General features: G+C 48.6%; 1 protein-coding gene across 1 annotated transcript in view; it reads right to left on the reverse strand.

Moving 5' to 3' along the window:
- Hvcn1 (hydrogen voltage gated channel 1) overlaps nt 1-13,413 on the reverse strand; it is a 37,996-nt gene that overhangs the window by 1,299 nt on the left and 23,284 nt on the right. Inside the window, exons 4-6 of the mRNA XM_008839399.3 lie at nt 8,828-9,103; nt 3,836-3,937; nt 2,040-2,271 (exon numbers count right to left, since the gene is read on the reverse strand). Coding sequence (XP_008837621.2) covers nt 2,040-2,271; nt 3,836-3,937; nt 8,828-9,103 — 610 coding nt within the window. The remainder of the gene's footprint in view (nt 1-2,039; nt 2,272-3,835; nt 3,938-8,827; nt 9,104-13,413) is intronic.

Raw genomic sequence — 13,413 nt, forward strand, 5'->3', positions numbered from 1 at the left:
TTTCAATATCAGTCTTTGCATGTGTATATATGTGTGGGCGTGTGTACCACAATGTATGTGTGAAGGTAAGAGGACAATTTGTGAGAGTCAGTTCTTTCCTTCTATATGGTTCCCTAACTCAGGTCATAGACTCAGTGGTAAGCACCTTTACCAACTTGAACCTTCACCAGTCCCAAGATTTGTATTTTTACTCATGTTTATACTTGGGAACAGGTGAACAAGACAGCTGTCACTGGCACTGGGTGGCCTCAGCTGGGAGGCCATGATTGTCATTTTTGAGTCATGGAATACAGTATTTATTTAGTTATTTAGTTGGGCAATATATCCCTGTGGCCCTTGTGGGCTAAGAGTTAGCCTTAGCCCCGAGTCTATCCAGGGCAGTAGTCCTGTGAGTGCTGGGACAGCATCCCCAGCACTGACTGATAGCTGCTTGTGTTCCCTAGTCACACTTCAAAGTGTGGAGAGGGGAAGACCAACAATCAAAGCCCAGATCCTCACACTTTAGCACTTACCCTGACAGCTTTTAGAGCCCAACCCAGTGACTTTTGATATCATGCACAAACATTTAGAGCCTAATTGTAATAATAACCCGTGGTGCCTGACCCCAGTGGCTAGTTTCAAGAGACACAACTGGTGCTATAAGATTTACTACTTAATAAGATAGCAAGAAGTTAGCCTGTCTGCACAGATATGGACCCTGCACAAATGGTGGTGAAATTCTACAAAGTAACCTGCCTCAGCTGCTAAGAGAGAATTCCAGCTCCTCTCAGCCATTGGATCCACTCTCAGGGAGCCCACTGTGGCTTCACCACAGTGTATTTAATAGACCTTTTACTTCTTTTTAGTAAACTTATTTATAGCCCTTGCAGTCAGAGGCCTTCATTCACACATGAAACAAGGGAATGTTCCTCATGGGTTTTTCTAGACTGCTCATAAGCAGAACTGTGGCCACTTGCAACATCACATTCCAAGCAGCACATTCTCCACAGGTCTGTCCAACAGACTGGGGTGTAGTGCACAAGGTGCTAGTCAGGGGTCAGGAGGTGGCAGCCCCATCAGAGGACACACCTACCCCAAACACAGGCTACACTGCCACTCCCTCATCTGGACTCCCCAAGCCAGATCACCCGAGTGTAACCCTGATCCTCTGCGGCAAAACTACCAAGAGAGAAAAGAACAGGTCCTGGACAGGCTTTGGAGCAGCTCCATCCAGGTGTCTACATGTCTGTGGTAGCCAAACCTCCACCAGCCCCCACATAAGCCCTGTTCTTCCTTAGACATGGGTGCCAGGGACAGCACTTCACCTGAAGTTTGGCAAAGCAGGACTTCCTGGAGTGTGCTCTCTAGAGCTGGAGTCCAAGGCACATTAATAGGTGTCATTTCACCCACAGCATCAAATTATGAATCTGGAAAGCTATGGGAGTTCCCTGGGGTTGGCCTGTGCTAATGTGCTCTGTGCTGTGACCCTGGGACAAGGCAGTTGGTGAGGAGCACTGCTCAGCTGCCTGCACCCATTTTGGAGGGCACCCTCCTGAGCTGGCCTGGTTCCATGGGGCTGTCTTAGGAAATACATTTTTAATAAGGTACCTTGGAAGCCAGGTGTGGTGGCACACGCCTTTAGTCCCAGCACTTGGGAGGCAGAGGCAGGCGGATCTATGAGTTGAAGGCCAGCCTGGTCTATATAGTGAGTTCAGGTCAGCTGGGACTACAGGGAGACCCTGTCTCAAAAAGATTTAAAAAAAAAAAAAAAAAAAGGTGCCTGGGGAGGAGCCAAAAAAGATACCTCAGGGATAAGTCCCATGCTTTCCATAAATACTTTCTGATAATCATGAGACCGGCCAGAGAAGGATCTGCAGCCAGCAGGGGTAGTTAGTTGGTGGCAAATCTTACTGCTGCACCTTTCTCCAGATTCCCAGGAGGCAGTGGCAGCAGCCATGACACAAACCTCAAGTGTGGGCCCAGGTACCTGGTACTGAGTGCAGCTCCCACAACAGTTTCCCCATGGCCCCATGTGTTGCTTAGGAGTGTGGGAGACATACCATTGATGATCCGGATCACCCGCCATAGCCGCAGCAGGATCAGCAGGCCAAGAGCTTCAAACTGGTGCTTCTTAAACAGGAAGACAAAGTCGAGGACAAAGGACACAACCACCACCATGGCATCTAGGATTTCAAACTTGTGGTGGAAGAACTCCAGGCGGAAGACAAATATTTTGAAGAAAATCTCCATCATAAAGAAGCCCAAGATGGCGAAGCTCATATAGTGGAATACCTGAGGGAACAGAGGGGCAAGAACCACTGTCAGAGTGCTCTTTGGTCACACGGACTGATCTCAAACACTGCCTGGTTACTAGAGAGGGCTCAATCCTGTGCCAAGTGCCACAGTATCAGCTCAAGCACTAGCAACAGCTGTCAATACCACCGTCAAGGTTTCCACCTGTAAGGGGCAATTAGGCAAGGCCAGAATTCAGGCCCGGCTGTCATCCCATATTTGGGGGGCTGAGGCAGGAGGACTGAAGGTGCAAGGCCAGTGCTGTGTAACAAGATCCTGTCTAAAAAAAAGAAAAGGAAAGAAAGAAATTATAGCTGTTGTGGTAGTGAACTCTAATTCCAGCCCACAGGATGCTGAGGCAGGAGGTTTGAAAGTTCAAGGCCTGCCTGGACTACAGAGTGAGATTCTGTCTCAAATAAAAGTAAAAATGGGCCGGGGATGTAGCTCAGTGGTAAGCATTTTCCTAGTACACACAAGGCTAGGGGTTCAATTCCCAGTGTTGAAGGGGCAGGGAGAAAAAAAATTCTAAAACCCCCATTGTGCCCTTAGGCCCAGCTGTCCCATCGGGAGAACACATCTCATGGCTGGGCTGGCAAATGCTTAAAGCCACACTGAACATTTACTATAGCACTTTGGACAGACCCCAAGACCCTCTTTATTGAGGGGACAATGTCAGTGTTCACTAGAAGTTACCTGCCAGGTAGATGATGGTACCTTGGGACCACAACACCACTGAAGACTGCAGAGCCACATGCTCCCTCAGTAATCAAGGTGGGTACTATGTGAAGAATCTCTAGTCCCTTACTAAGAAAGCCAGGAAATGCTCAAACTCAGGGAGTCATGCTTGCAGCCCACTAGCAGAGACTCACAGTGACTATGCTAGAGGCAAAATGAGTAAGATTAATTGCACCACCCACTACAAGGTGTACACACAAGGGAAAAGAAAGAAGAGCAGGAGGGCTGGAAAGATGGCTCAGTGGTTAAGAGCCCTGACTGCACTTGCAGATGGCCTTGGTTCGAATCTTAGCACCCACTAACAACCATTCATAACTCCAGTTCCAGGGGATCCAATACCCTCTTTTGTCCTCTGCAGGCACTGCATGACATGAGTACACTTAACATTCATGCAGCCTAACACTCATTAAATAAATAACATAAAGTGAAAATAAAATGAACAGCAGCCATCAAAAGAGAAGGAAGAAAGCATGCACTCCCCCCTTGCAGGGCATCTGCTGACTCAGGTAAGGCACCCTTCCCTCCTGCAGATAACAAAAGTGACCACAGCAGCTGTGCAGACCACAGCTGGCCCAAGCTGCCTGTGGATGTGGCCTGTGTGCATACCAGGGTGGGCTGCGTGCATCCTTGACCCAGTTGCATTCCTGGGCCACATGGGAACTTGTACCACTTGGGTTGTGCGTGAGGATCAGGGTGGACCATATGTATACCTGTACCAAGTGTGTGTCTCTGCCACTGGCATACCTGGGCTGCATGTGTACCTGTTCCACACGTATCCCTGGGCCATTTGTGTTCCTGAGCCTTGTGTATATGTGTACCACCTACGTACCTTGCCTGCATAGTCGTTCTTTGGCTGGATGATCTTCAGATCTAAAATGAGCTCAGCAAGCACCAGGAGGGCATCCAGGACCACCAGGCAGATGATGACAACCTGGTGTGGAGGAGCAAGAGAATATGAAACCAGGATGGAGCCTCATCCTCAGGAGCCACCTGGAACTGGCTAAGTGAAGAAGCCAAGGCCAGGACTATAGCCAGTGCCCTGTGGGGAGTTTTGGCTGTTCCTCTCCCTCAGAAGCCTGTAGTCTCTCTGTCCTACCCACTGTCCCTTGGTCACCTCTGGTCTTTTCTTTTACTCAGTCACTGTTTCCTCAATACCATCTGTCAAATCAAATGTCACTCCTAAATGGGGAAAAAAAAAATTATTTTTTTGGTCTCTTTGAGACAGGGTCTCCCTGTAGCTCCAGCTGTCCTGGAACTCACTATGTAGACCAGGCTGGCCTTGAACTCAGAACTCTGCCTGTCTCTGCCTCCCAAGTGCTTCATTTTTCTATTTCTGTGGATTGCTGTTGCTGGGGTACACACAGAACAAACAGTAAATCATTCAATACACCCCAGACTCAGGACTCAGTTCTAGAAGGGACTCCCAGATGCTGCCTGTCCTCAGGGAATGGGGTGGCAGTGTTCTCACCCAGTGGGACACTACACACAAAATCCGGCCATTATCAGAGTGTGACATGCTCATCCTGAATGGTTAGGGGCAAGGTGGAGAAGGCAGGGCTTCCTGGGGAGCGAGGGAGAGGATCTTGGGGCTCTGTGACCTGCTGGGGTGGTAGGAAAGCAGAGTGCAGTGGTTCCACTGATGGCAGTAGAGATGGTCAGGGGACTAGGGCTGGGGTGAAAGTGGCACTAATGGCAGGGGTAGAGGTACCTTTTATCTTTTGAGTGTGTATGTGTGTGTTCATGTGGGTGTGTGTGCTGGTGGAGGCCAGAGCTCAGATGCTGTTCTTCAGGAATTGTTCACCTTGTCCTTTGAGACAGGGTCTCTCACTGGCCTGGAGCTCACTAGACTAGTCAGCCAGTGAGCCCCAGAGCTCCTCCTGTCTCTGCCTCTCATTGCTGAGATTACAAGCACGTGCTGCCACATCAGGCTTTATTTTTCACCTGGATTCTCAGGTCCTCATGCTTGTGCAGCAAGTACTTTATTGACTGAGCCATCTCCCCAGCCTGTTTTTTTCTTGTTTTTTTAATTCTTGGTTTTATTTTGGAACTAGAGGGATTGAAGAAGTCACATGGTTTAAAAATCAAAGCTCAGTCATATTAAGAACAGGCTTACCATACAGCTACTAAAAGACATGAAGCATGGACTCATGCTGCCATGTGAATGAACTGTGTAAATGGCATGCTAAAGTGCAGGGAGCATACCCTAGGCCATGTGTGATGTGATCCCCAGAACAGATGGATCCATATACAAAATGGATGACAGACAGTAGGGTCAGAGGTGGTGACTGTCACCTGATACCCAAAGCTGGGCATAGTGAGCCTCGGGGTTGGAAGGGCACTTTCCAGGCAGGGGGCCATGTTGGCCAAGGGGCTGGTAGAAAAGGAGTCTGAGGGGGAAGGCAGGATGGGGAGTGACAAGAATGTTCTGGAACTAGATAGTGATGTTACATAATACTAATAATGCACTAAATACTGTGGAAATATTAATTTTAAAATGATTAATTTGGGGCTGGAGAGATAGGTCAGTAGTTAAGAGTACTTGATGTTTTTCCAGAGGACTAGGGTTAATTTTACATTATGTAGGTCTCACTTGAATTTGGGGTGGGGAGAAAGATAAACTTACACCAAGAAAAGACAATACCCAGCTCGTAACCCTTGGCCTTTCTGAACTTATCCCCAAGACCCAGAATCTGCCCTTCTACAGGGCTACTCAGAGGAGTAGCCACATCCCCTCAGAGGAGGGGAGCCACATCCTCTCCTGTGGGGTGCTGGCTCAAAGACAGCGCATCTGGTCCCATCAGCCTGCAATGGGGTCTTCCAAACCTCATAGAGCCTTGGCATCCTCCTCAGGGGAAAGGCCTGGCTGCATTCTACCCCAAGTGACAGTGGGCATGTGAAGCCAGGTGAGCAGAGTGCTTAGCACTGGCTGCTACCTCAGAACAAGAGCAAACATGAGACCCATCTCTGGCCACGCCTTCCCTGGAGACCAACTCACCCATGTTCTCTCTTGATTGTGCCATTTCGTGTGAGAAGTGACAGCATTCTCTGTCACTGGCCATCCCAAACCACCTAAGAAAGGTATTCCAGGACCCTCTTAGAGCTCTTACCAGCAGAAGCAAGACTCCTGAACTGCTGTCTCCTCCTCCCATCCCATCTGGCTTCCATCCAAACCCTTCAACTACTCTGATCATGTCACCCCCACACAGAGCCTTCCATGGCAGCCCCTGCCTCACTGAGTGATCTTGCTACTCTCTCCACAGGACCACATGCCCCTTCCCTATTTCCCAAGGCAGTGCATAGCAGGCTTCTTTCCTACCAGGCCTTTGGCCAACACGGCCCCATGCCTGGAAAATGCCCTTCCAACACTGTGGCTCAGCTCACTATACCCAGCCTTGGGTGTCAGTTGACAGTCACCACCTCTGACCTTAGTCTCTGTAAGGAGCGCTCAGACCCCCTTTCCTGCCACTCTTCAGACCATCGTGTCCTCCTTAGGGGAGACAGGGACCCTGCTGTTTGAAATGGATGCTCAAGGGGCCACTGTCTCCTGAGTGGATAAGTAACTTTATGACTGGCCTTTTTCCACACAAGAGTCTCAGGGGTACTGGCTCATGGGATCAGCCTCAAGAGTCAGCCCAGAGGCCTGCAGGCAGAGTGGCCAGATAAGTCCCTTCCAGAAGCAGTGACATCCTGAGGAGTGAGTTCAGGACTCCCCTTGCAGCTGGGAGGAAGCTGGCTCCCTCCTTCAAAATTGCAGGTTTGAGATTTCAACCCCAACAACATAATACCATGTTCCCTGCCACAGCCTCGGGGGTGGGGGGCAGCCCAAAAGGGTGCTGTGTAGAAGGCTTGCTTTATGTGAGAGAAAAGTCCAATATATTTTTTTTTCTTATTTTACCCAAGAACAGAGTCAGTGATGAAAGAGCAGGGCTGCCTCTCCCTGCTTCCAGAAGGGACCTGGGCTTTGACGAAACTGCCCCCAGTAGTGCCCTCAAAGTGCCTCTCTGTGGCACTGCACCTGTACTCCCTAGTCTCCTGCATTCTCCTGGGGCAGGCATGCTTCCAGATATAACCTGCTTGCCACCTCAGAGCAGAGGCAGGGTCCTGCACCTGTTCCTTAAGATCAGAAGTGCCTACATGGGCTCAGCAGTTAAAGAGCGCTTACTGTTCTTGCAGAGGACCCAGGTTTGGTTCCCAGCCTACATCAAGTGGCTCACACCCCCTGGCCTGCTTAGGCTCCTGAATGCACATGGTACATGTAAACTCACACAGGTACACACACATACACATAAATAAAAATAAATCTTTTAAAAAATGAAATGCATGCCGGGCATGATGGTGCATGCCTTTAATCCCAACACTCAGGAGGCAGAGGTAGGAAGATCTCTATGAATTCAAGGCCACTCTGGTCTACATAATAGTTCCAGGCCAGCTGTGGCTATAGGGAGACCCTATCTAAAAGAGACAGAAAAAAAAAAAAAAGAAAAGAAAAGAAAACGAAATGACTTCATAATGGAAGACATGGCCCCACAGAGCTCTGGGCCAGCTGCTCCTTCTGAAGCCAGGAGCTCCCTTTCCCCGCAACTGTACTAGAAGGGTAGTGATAGGCAAGAACAAGGCACATGTTCATCTGTGTGTGTGTGTGTGTGTGTGTGTGTGTGTGTGTACGCATGTATGCATACAGGAGTACACACATCCTCATGTGTGCACACTTATGGAGGTCAGGGGTCTACGTTGGTGTCTTCCTTAATCACCTGTATTTTTGAGACAAATTCTCTAACTGAACCTGGAGCTCACCGATTGGCCAGTGAGCCCCAAGGACCTTCCTATCCCTGCTCCCTGCTCCCCAGTGCTGGGATTAAAGGCACACACCACCACACCTGGCTTTTTTTTTTTTTTTTTTTTTTTTTTTTTTTTTTTTTCTTTTTGAGACAGGGTCTCCCTGTCGCCCCAGCCGTCCTGGAACTCACTATGTAGACCAGGCTGGCCTTGAACTCACAGAGATCCGCCTGCCTCTGCCTCCTGAGTACCTGGCTTTTTACGTGGGTATCAGAATCCAAACTTAGGTCCTTGTGCTTGTGTAGCAAACATTTTACCATTGAACCATCTCCCCAGCCCCATGTGTTCTTATCACCTCTCCATAAAGTCTGTGGGCCCATAGTGATGACAAGCCTGGAGGCAAGGAGTCCTTGCGGCCTTATCCAGCAGACTGTAGAAGGAATGCTTTCCTCTGCCTCCAACAATCCTCCTTTAATATACTGTGAATGTGGGTATGAGCAAATGTACAATGTGAAAATTACCATTGTAAAATAACCACTCTCAGGTTGGCATAAAGATCTGTGGCAGCAGTGATAGTTGGGCTGTGCCTTCCCCAGATGTCTAGTTCCAGAACATTTCCACCACCCCAAAAGAAAATCTCATGTCTGTCAAGCAGTCACCCCCTCACTCCCTCCCACTCATGGCCCTGGCAGCCCATCCCTCTGCCCAGCCCTGCTGGTTCCATATGGTTCAGATACCCAGCATCACATACACTGGGCCTTCCCCATCTGTCATTCTGCTCATGTTTTGAAGGTTGTAGCACATGTCAGTATGTTCCTCCTTGTCATGCCCAAATCATACCCTCTGGAGAACAGCCACAGGGTGACTTTTAACCTTCCAGATTATTATTCCGCACCCCCAACAACATAGTGCTGCTCCAAGTACCTGGCATGTGGCAGGCGCTTGGTAAACCCCATGGAATGCACCAGTGACAGTGGCAGTAGCAGACGGGACTCCTGTGCTGGAGACCACACCCTTGGGGCTCTTTTGGCCTCTGTTCTCTTACCTGAAACCTGTGGGAGCTGAAAAGCTTCCTCAGCACATTCCTGAAGTCCAGGGGCGGTTTGGGTGCAGGGCCGGGGCCAGCTTCAGCATTCGTGCCTCCGTTGTTGCCTTCCTCACCTGCAGCTGGCATGGGAGCCGGCTCCTCCTCGTCCTCCTCATTCTCCCACCTCTTGTAATTGACGTTCCAGGTGTGGTAGTTGTCCCCAACCACGGTGAAGTGCTTCAGGAACCTGCTCATCCTCTGGGCAGGAGCCACCTTGCCTCTTCGGGTGACAGCCTAGAGGGGCAGGACAGAGCAAGCACTTGAGGCCCCCTTAGCTGCGATGGAGAACAGGGCCCAGGTCAGGCCCCAGGATACTCAGAGCACTCAAGCCCAGGTTGAAACTTTTTTCGTGTGTATTTATTTTTGGAACCTAGTGTCTCATTGTATAATGAGGCAACAGGAAACCCCAGCCCCACAATACTTGTCCCTGCGGTCTGGCTGGCAGTCACCAACCAAATCAGTACTATGACCCAGTCTCAAAACGCCCACCAAAGGCCCAAGTGTGAATGCCAGAAGAGCTGCGCACACTCACATTACTAGCTGGAGAGTAAAAGCATCTAGAGTTTCACAGAGAAGTCACAGAAGCTAAACTCTCATATCACAGACCAGTCCTGGACAGGCAAGTCAAAAATGGAGTACTTCCCAAGTTTAACTAGCTGTTTAAAGAGATCTACCTTACCAAGCATGATAGCACACACCTGTCATCCCAGCGCTTGAGAGGTAGAAGCAGGAGGATCAGAGTTCAAAGCTAGCCTGGATTACATAGTGAGACCCTGTCTCAAAACAAAAACAAAAACAAAGCAGAGGTTGGGGAATGTAGCTCAGTGTCATGCAAGCATGAGGACCTGAGTTCATTCCCCTGAACCCACATATAAAACTGGACATAGTAGCACATGCCTATAATTCCAACACTGGGGTTTTGGAGACAGGAGGATGTCTGGGCCTTCCTAGCCATCCAGCTTAGTCAAATTGGTGAGTTCCAGGCCAGTGAGAGCCCCTGTTTCAAACAAGATAGACATCTCTTGAGGAATGACACTTGAGGTTGACCTCTATACCTATGTACGCACATGCACCTGCAGACACACACACACAAATACAATCCACTTCCACAGCGATGATACTCGGATCCTCCCTCCAGCCTTGTCACTCACCTCCATAGCCAACTGGACACAGAATGTCCTCAGTCACTGAACCACACATCCAAAGAAGAAAGAGCCATTCCTTGCTGGAATGCCATTTGGGGGCATACCATGTCACTGTCCATTTCCTTATGCTAGAACCTTGGGCTTTGGGGGCTGAGGATATAGTGAGTAAGGTGCTTTCTATGCAGGCATGAGGACCTGAGTTCAATCTCTAGAACAAGCCCAAGTGAAAAGTCAGGTGTGGTGGAGCATGCTTATAACCCCAGTACTGTGGAGGTGGAGACAGGAGGATCCCTGGGGCTCATGAGCCAGCTAGCTTGGCCTCATCATTGAGCCCCAGGTCCCAGTGAGAGAATCTGTTTCAAAGAACAAGATGATAAACTAAGAATTAACACCACAGGTTGACCTTTGTCCTCCACACGTATGCACACATAACATGCATATGCACCCTCACACATATAAAACCACCTCTGGCTTTGAACTCACATTAATCCTCTCATCCCAGTGTCCTGAGTACTGGGATTACAGGTATGACCCATCCCACTCAGCTTTGGGTATCATTCTTGATTCTTCTGTGTATCACACAATATTGCCCAACAGAAAATTTTGTAGGCTCAGCCTTTAAACTACGTACCTGATGGGACCGCATCTCTCATCTGAGCCATTGTTTCTGGCCATCTCTGTCTGCACTGTGGCAGCAGCCTTCTGCCACCTCCCAGGATCCCTTCTCTATATGGAACTAGAAGGAATTTGCTAAAACATACTGAGACCATGCCATGCCCTTGCCTAAAGCTCTCAAGTGACTCTCCACCACACTCAATCCTTCCTGGACCTCTCCCCACAACCCACCTGGCCCACCCTCTCACTTAGATTAGAGACTTCTGGGAGGCCCTACTCCCTCCACACCTCATCGCCCTTTTCTTTATTGTCACATTAAGTCAGGATAGAAAAATGGAAAAGGAATAGGACAAGAGAAGGGATCCAGTTTGCCTTTTCCTGCCAACTGAGAGTTGAGAAACTTCAACACAACTGATAAAGCAAAAATTGCCCACAGAGATGTTCTCCTAAAGACACTGCAAACAATGATATCAAAAACCACAAAAGACCTGTGCTGCCAGGCATGGTGGTGCATAGCTTTAATCCCAGCAGGCAGACACAGGGAGGTTTCTGTGAATTCCAGGCCAGCCTGGTCTACATAGCAAGTTCCAGGGCCAGCCAAGGACACATGTGAGACCCAATCTCAAAAATAATAAATAAATAATTTTTTTAATTAATAAAGGGCTGGAGAGATGGCTCAGCGGTTAAGAGCACTGACTGCTCTTGCAGAGGACCTGGGTTCAATTTCCAGCACCCACATGACGGCTGTAAACTGTCCTTAACTCCAGTTCCAGTGGAATCTGAAGCCCTCTTCTGACCTCTGCACCACTGCACGACACGGGTACACTCACTTACATGCAGGCAATACACTCATACACATAAAATAAAAATAATAAAATATTAAAAACAAACAAATAAATAATAGTTTTTAAATTAATAAAGGGCTGGAGAGATGACTCAGCAGTTAAGAGCACCAGCTGCTCTTGCAAAGAATCTGGGTTTGATTCCCAGCACCCACATGGCAGCTAACAACTGTCCATAACTCCAGTTCCAGGGATCTGACTCCCTCTTCTGACCTTTGTGGGCATTACACTATCTGGGTGCATTTACATACATGCAAGCAATACATTCCTACACATAAAAATAATAAAAAAATTTCATTTTGCTCTTTTTGAGACAGGGTCTCCCTGTAGCCCCAGCTAGCTGTCCTGGAACTCACTATGTAGGCCAGGCTGGCCTTGCACTCACAGAGATCCACCTGCCTCTTCCTCCCAAGTGCTGGGATTAAAGGCATGTACCACCATGCCCAGCTCAATAGAGTATTTTTTTAAAAAAGACATGCCCTTGGGTTGGCGAGATGGCTCAGAGGTTAAGAACACTAATGTTGTTTTATGTGTATGAGTGTATTGCCTGTGTGTATGTGAGTGCACCCGTATCGTGCAATGCCACAGAGGTCAGAAGAGGCTTCAGATTCCCCTGGAACTGGAGTTAAGGATGGTTCATAGCCGCCATGTGGGTGCTGAGAATCGAACCCGAGTCCTCTGCAAGAGCAGTCAGTGCTCTTATCCGCTGAGTCAGCTCTCCAGCCCCATTAATAAATATTTTTTAAAAAAGAACACTCATGTTCTTCAAGAACACCCAGGTTCGAATCCCAGCACCCACATGGCAGCTAACAACTGTCTGTCACTCCAGTTCCAGGGGATCCAAGGCCCTTTTCTGACCTCCATGGGCATTGCATGACATAGGTGCATTTATATACATGCAGGCAATACACTCATATACATAAAATAAAAAAATTAAAAAAAAAAAGAATAGGGGCAGGTGTGGTGGTACACGCCTTTAATCCCAGCACTTGGGAGGCAGAGGCAGGCATATCTCTCAGAGTCAAGGCCAGCCTAGTCTATATAATAGTTCCAGGCCAGCTGGGGCTACAGGGAGACTGATTCTGTCTCAAAAAGACCAAACATAAAAATAAATAAGAGAGAATAGGAGCAGTGTAATACCATTTAAGTAAAAATTTTCCCAATGTGGAAAATACATGGTTGGGAATGCAGAAAGGCACAAGTGTAACACACAAAGGACAGGGATTCCACCTGGCCTGGATACAGTAACTGCTGCCAGACAACTCCTCCTGGGTGAACAACCACAAACCTGGATAAAATACCCACTCACGCCGGGTGTGGTGGCGCACGCCTGTAGTCCCAGCACTTGGGAGGCAGAGGCAGGCGGATCTCTGTGAGTTCAAGGCCAGCCTGGTCTACATAGTGAGTTCCAGGACAGCTGGGGCTACAGGGAGACCCTGCTTCAAAAAGACAAAAATAAATAAATAAATTCTATTTAAAAAAAAATAATACCCACTCACTTTGCTCCCTGAGAGGGGATCAAGCCCCACACTTCCCCTGGTTTTCTACCTGGAGGAACTTTCCAGATGTGGAGGTAAAGACTGCAGTTTGAGACCAAAGCTCAATCCCATTCTCAGGAATCTGACGGCAGGGAGAAGCCACAAAAACACTTTCTCTGGATCCTAAACATATATAGCAACAGACTCTGAGGCAGGGCAAAATATAACTTGCTAGAAAACAAAACTCTTGGGGAACTGAAGAGCTAACAACTGGCAGAGATGATGCCGGGCTGGGTGAGGAGATCTGTGATTCCAAAAGCCAACAGAGAACTTTAGAACACCCCAAGCATCCAGCAGGAATTCCAGAAAAGCAGCAGTCTAACGTAGTCCTACAGTGAGGGCTGCCTTAGACTCAACCCCGCAGTCAAGTCTAAAACAAGCCTTGCAAAGGTCAACTAAGCCTG

Source organism: Nannospalax galili, unplaced genomic scaffold, assembly GCF_000622305.1.
Source record: "Nannospalax galili isolate Female #2095 unplaced genomic scaffold, S.galili_v1.0 scaffold218, whole genome shotgun sequence".
Classification (NCBI taxonomy): domain Eukaryota; kingdom Metazoa; phylum Chordata; class Mammalia; order Rodentia; family Spalacidae; genus Nannospalax; species Nannospalax galili.